This window comes from Limulus polyphemus, unplaced genomic scaffold, assembly GCF_000517525.1.
Source record: "Limulus polyphemus unplaced genomic scaffold, Limulus_polyphemus-2.1.2 Scaffold441, whole genome shotgun sequence".
Lineage (NCBI taxonomy): Eukaryota > Metazoa > Arthropoda > Merostomata > Xiphosura > Limulidae > Limulus > Limulus polyphemus.
The window spans coordinates 240,387-245,477 of record NW_013666051.1 but is presented as its reverse complement, the minus strand read 5'-3'; the positions used below and the strand labels follow the sequence as shown (position 1 = coordinate 245,477).

The 5,091-nt window shown below is 30.8% G+C and overlaps 1 protein-coding gene across 5 annotated transcripts in view; it reads right to left on the bottom strand.

Moving 5' to 3' along the window:
• Positions 1–167: 167 nt before the first annotated feature.
• Positions 168–5,091, bottom strand: part of LOC106458300 (resistance to inhibitors of cholinesterase protein 3-like) — a 32,462-nt gene continuing 27,538 nt past the window's right edge. For 4 of the 5 annotated variants that reach the window (XM_022384471.1, XM_013917793.2, XM_022384473.1 and 1 more), the window contains one exon: positions 168–3,467. In XM_022384471.1, coding sequence (XP_022240179.1) covers positions 2,955–3,467 — 513 coding nt within the window. In that variant the 3' untranslated portion in view covers positions 168–2,954. The remainder of the gene's footprint in view (positions 3,468–5,091) is intronic. The other variant, XM_022384472.1, reaches the window with a different exon arrangement.

The following is a 5,091-nucleotide window of genomic DNA, read 5'->3' as shown; positions in this document are numbered from 1 at the left end:
AAATTTAATTATGTGTATACGCAAACTGAAAAAAAGAACAGTTTACACACATAAGATTGTGTTCTGGGCAATATGTTAATGTCTGAAAAAACAATGAACTTTAATCAAATAAACTAAACACACTAAAAGATATTTAGATAGTAATATTTATTAACTATTGAGCTAAAAATTCACAAATGGATAGCAATGAGATGGATAAAAATCTATATATTAAAGCTTGAAATACGTAAGATTCACCCGTCTCAAACAACTAATACCGTACATGAGAAGATGATTTAGAAAAACAAGTATTCTAAAACATTTTAACTATGAAAAAAAATAGTTATTACACAATACACCATTAAGTTTAGAACAGCCTGTCAAATAAATGAACAGTCATATGCATCACGAAAAAAAACACACCATACACGGTTAACAAATATTTGTAAATGAATAAGTTCGTTTTTAATCAAATAAATAGTTTGAAATAAAATTTATAGTACTGATTAGTTATTTGACTTAATTACATATACATGGAAATAAACTTGCAAGATGGCTCATAAAGATTATAACAAAACAATACAATGAAATTATTTAAATATATCAGTATTAAAAGTAGTAAAAATACTTCTATTAAAAGGATAAATAACATATCAAATAGGCAGAAAGAAAAAAGCATTCATTAAACAAAAGAATATTTAATAATGGAAATTGCACGCATACATAGAGTGAGAAAATAATCATGGACCATTACAAATAATTCCACTTTTTATATAACTGTACTAATGTTCACAATGCATGTTAAGTTACTGCAACCTGCGTACTTGTATGAAATCACACTGACCATTAATTGCACTAAGCAACTACTTAAAAAGAAAGCATTTACTTGAAAGTTCACTGACAACAGTTAAATAGATAAACACACATGCATAAATATATATATATATATATATATCATTGTTTACTGTAACATGTTGGTAGGGTAGAAGCATTTTTACTGGAAGGTGGGTGTAGCTGTAAGGGAAGGGGATCTAAGAAATGAAAATAAATATGATAAAATGAAAGCCATTCATACTTCTGCAATGAAATTACCTGCTCTAACAGAATTTGGATCAAACTATGAATTAGTTTATTATTAACAAATGAAATAAATTAGTAAAGGGATACTTATAATTCAATGAAGATAATATTTACAATTAACCCACAAGGGACAATATTTTATTACAGTGCAATAAGCATATTAGCAGTTCAAAAGAAACCCCAAGGTAACTCGATCACTTTCTTGTACAGTGAAATGATGTCTTCATCTATGGCTAAAAACACCAAAAAATAAATAATACATTAAATGTGTTTGTTACTGATTTAAATTAGAGAATTAGATAGTTGCCTCTTTTTCTTTACTTTGGAAAACTGATTTACTCAACATAATTTCTGTTTAAATTGACATGAAACGAATCAAAAGAAACACCCATGGATATTGCACTGATGTAGCAATATGGTTCAAGTTCGTTATAAATTTTTAAAAAGCAAACTGAAACTATAGAAATACTTTTATTTATGTCCCACATTTTCCCTTGACCACATCAACAGAGATTTAAGTTACAATACATCTGTCAATACCAATTATTAACAACTGTAGAACACAAAGTTACTTAAGACCTTGAAAAAGCCATCACACCAAAACATTGGGCATAAATAAGATAGTTTATAACATTGCAGTTAATCTAATTTTTTAATTTAACATGAGTACACTCCATTTCACTCTGCTTGCCTTAAAAGATTATGGAAAAATATGGCTCATTATTATAACCTGATTATTCACCCTTCTATGCATTATCTAGATTTATAACCATTGTTAGAAAGAGATCTGCCCAGACCTGTAACAATTTTCAACTTCCTTGCCCCTCTCCTTTATTGTACAGGTCCCACCCACTTGTCTATTGATCAAAATGAGTTTTTTAGCACCAAAACTACAGTTTTATACTTTTACCTTAAAAAGGATCAGCCATCATTTTTCATAATCATTATTTAACCCTTTAAATTAACAGATCAGGATTCACATTATGGTCTGCAACTGTAATCCACACAATTTTGTGACTAACCTTTTTAAAATAACAAATCTGATGATTATTTATGCTAGGTAGTGAAGGTGGGCATTCAGTCTTTGAGTATCATTTACATGTATAACCTTTAAAAAACAAAATGACCATTCCTTGTACACATTTTACATTAGAAATATTAGTGAGATGTATACTAAAACCTTAAATATTTAAAACTCCATTTGTCATCAGTCCATAAAACAAAAGCTGTTTAGGTGGTATTTACAGGCTTTACATTCAAGAATACTTCTCATATTGTAGCAGATGTTAATGAGATTTAAATACCTAACAATGGGACCTTAATCATCACACAATAAACAAACCACAATACAATCCTGCTAATATCAAACAATTTATTCAATCTACTTGTCTGTTTTAAATCCTTTAAGTGAGCTATATTTCAACCTCTACTTCAACTCTATCTCTTATACAATTAATTCTTCTGTAATAATATTTTCAACCAGCTTTAAAATTTATGCAAAACATTTGTAGTAGGTGGTCAATACAATTGAATTTTTAATCTAAAAATAGATGATTCAAAAAATGTAAAATTTGCCACTAACTGTGTGTGGACTGTTGAAAGCTTTCTTCAGAATGGTAGATTTTCATTTTCTATATCTAGAAAAATTGGTATGGTAACTAGTGAATATCAAATTAATTAACTCATCAATATATTCTGGCTCTTTAATGACAAATACCACAAGTACAAAACTGCAATATCCTGAAATATAAGTTATGTTTTCATAATTCTGTAAGTTCCAGTTTCTTAACCACTTCAACAGATTTAGTATCCCTTTGTTTTCCCTTCTCATGTTTTCAACCTCTGAAAGTAATCTTGATGACCTCAGATGTTTGTGTCATTACTGCTTAGTTCCATTACTGTTCAGAATCACTTTTAGAATTATCTAATAAAGATGCCAAATTATTACTTTCCTCTTCAATACTACCAACATTCAAGTTTTCTCGTCTGATTTTAGCTGCTCTTTCCAAGGCTGAAATATTAGGAAAATTCCGATTTCCTCTGGATGTCAAGAGAGTTTCTGGAAATTCTTGAGCACCAGGTGTCATGGAAAGTACCTTAAGACAGTCATCTTTGGGTTCATTAGCCTGCTCAGTATCCAATTCAAAGTATTCCAACTCTTTACTTACACTGTCTTCTGAATCGGTGGGAGTGTAGTCTTTGAGCAAGTTTCCATTATTCTCACTAACTTGTCCAATTACTTCAAAACTGGATGATTCACATGACTCTCTGTCTACATGAACTGTACAATTAGATGTTGGGGTGGGAGGAATAGAAACAGTCCCTGACACCAGTTCATAATTGTCCACATCGGGACTGGAAGTCTGACTCTCTTCTTCTCTATCTGGTTCAGACAAGTGGATCTTCTGCTAATCAGGAAAGTATAAGTAAGGTAAATTGGTAAGAAATATTTTACATATACTGAGAATACATAATACAAACAAATATCATTATCATGTTGTTATATTAGCCTAGAGCAAAATAAAAATTGTTTGGAGACAACAGTATTCTTTAACACATTCAAATCCTCTTTCATTTAAGATGAACTAAATAATAACCAGGAATGCCAGCTCGTGCCAAATAAAAGCTTTGAGAAGTTCTCTTGAATTGGTTAAGAGTAGTAGCTAGTACCACGTTCAAAATCTACTGAACTAAAAGATATCCCATAATGCAAACCTCTGCCAAATAAGAGAGTTAGAGAGTAAATCTGAATTAAATGTTTTTTTAGGAATACTAACAAGTGCCAAATAAAACATCTACTTGAGGTTAGTGATACCTATCAGAAATGACTGGTCCAAAGAGTTATAGAACTTTAAATGATAGCCAGGGATTTCAACTAAAGACTATTATGTAAAGCTTTTATTTTTTCAATTCCATATGTTGAATTTTTCTGTGCTATGTAGAGAAAAAAGTTATTATCTGTTACTAGCTTGTACTTCTGGATGTTTTCAACTCTGGTTAATTATGTAGATCTCTAATTTTGCACTAATTGAGAATCCTGGGTAATGTTTAGCTCAGATTAACTCTAGATTTTTAATTTTTCATTAGTTGAGATTCTTTGGTAATGTTCAGCACAGGTTAACTATGTAGACCTTTAGTTCTTCATTAGTTGGGGTTCTTGGATAATGTTCAGCTCAGGTTAACTTTCTATATAATTAATTTTGCCTTAGCTAGAATTCCTGGATAACATTTAGCTCAGGTTAACACTGTATACCTTTAATTTTTAATTTGTTGAGATTTTGGTGTAATTTTCAGCTCAGGTTACCTCCATTGATCTTTTTTTTCATTTTTTTGTGTTAGTTGACACTGCTGGATATTATTATACTCAGTTAATTCTGTATAACATTCAGCTTACTTTAACTGTAGATTTTTTACTTTGCACTAGTTGGGATTTCTGTATAACATTCAGCTCACTTTAACTCTGTAGATGTTTTTATTTGGTACTAGTTGGGATTTCTGTATAACATTCAGCTCACTTTAACTCTGTAGATTTTTTTATTTGGTACTAGTTGAGATTTCTGTATAACATTCAGCTCACTTTAACTCTGTAGATTCTTTATTTGGTACTAGTTGGGATTTCTGTATAACATTCAGCTCACTTTAACTCTGTAGATTTTTTATTTGGTACTAGTTGCAGTACTTGATTTCATTTAGTTCAAGTTAGCTTTGTACATTTTGTTCTTGACATTATTTAGGATTCCTGGCTATCATTTAATTAAGCTAACTCTGTAGATCTGTCTTTATTTCATTACTAGTTTGCATTACTGGATATTCATTTCATATTGTTGCGTCAGCGAGTCACGTGACCAATGTGGCGCCCTCTAGTTTCTAGAACTATCTTGTTCTTTCGGGAATGCTCTAGTAATTGCTCGATGTAGGGTGGGCTGGTATATATAAAGGAGGGGAATGTGAGGTGGGTAGATAGATAGTGAGTAATTGAACTGCAGTCGGAAGTATTATTGACGTTCGTTGTTACAGTGTTGTTTTAGCGCG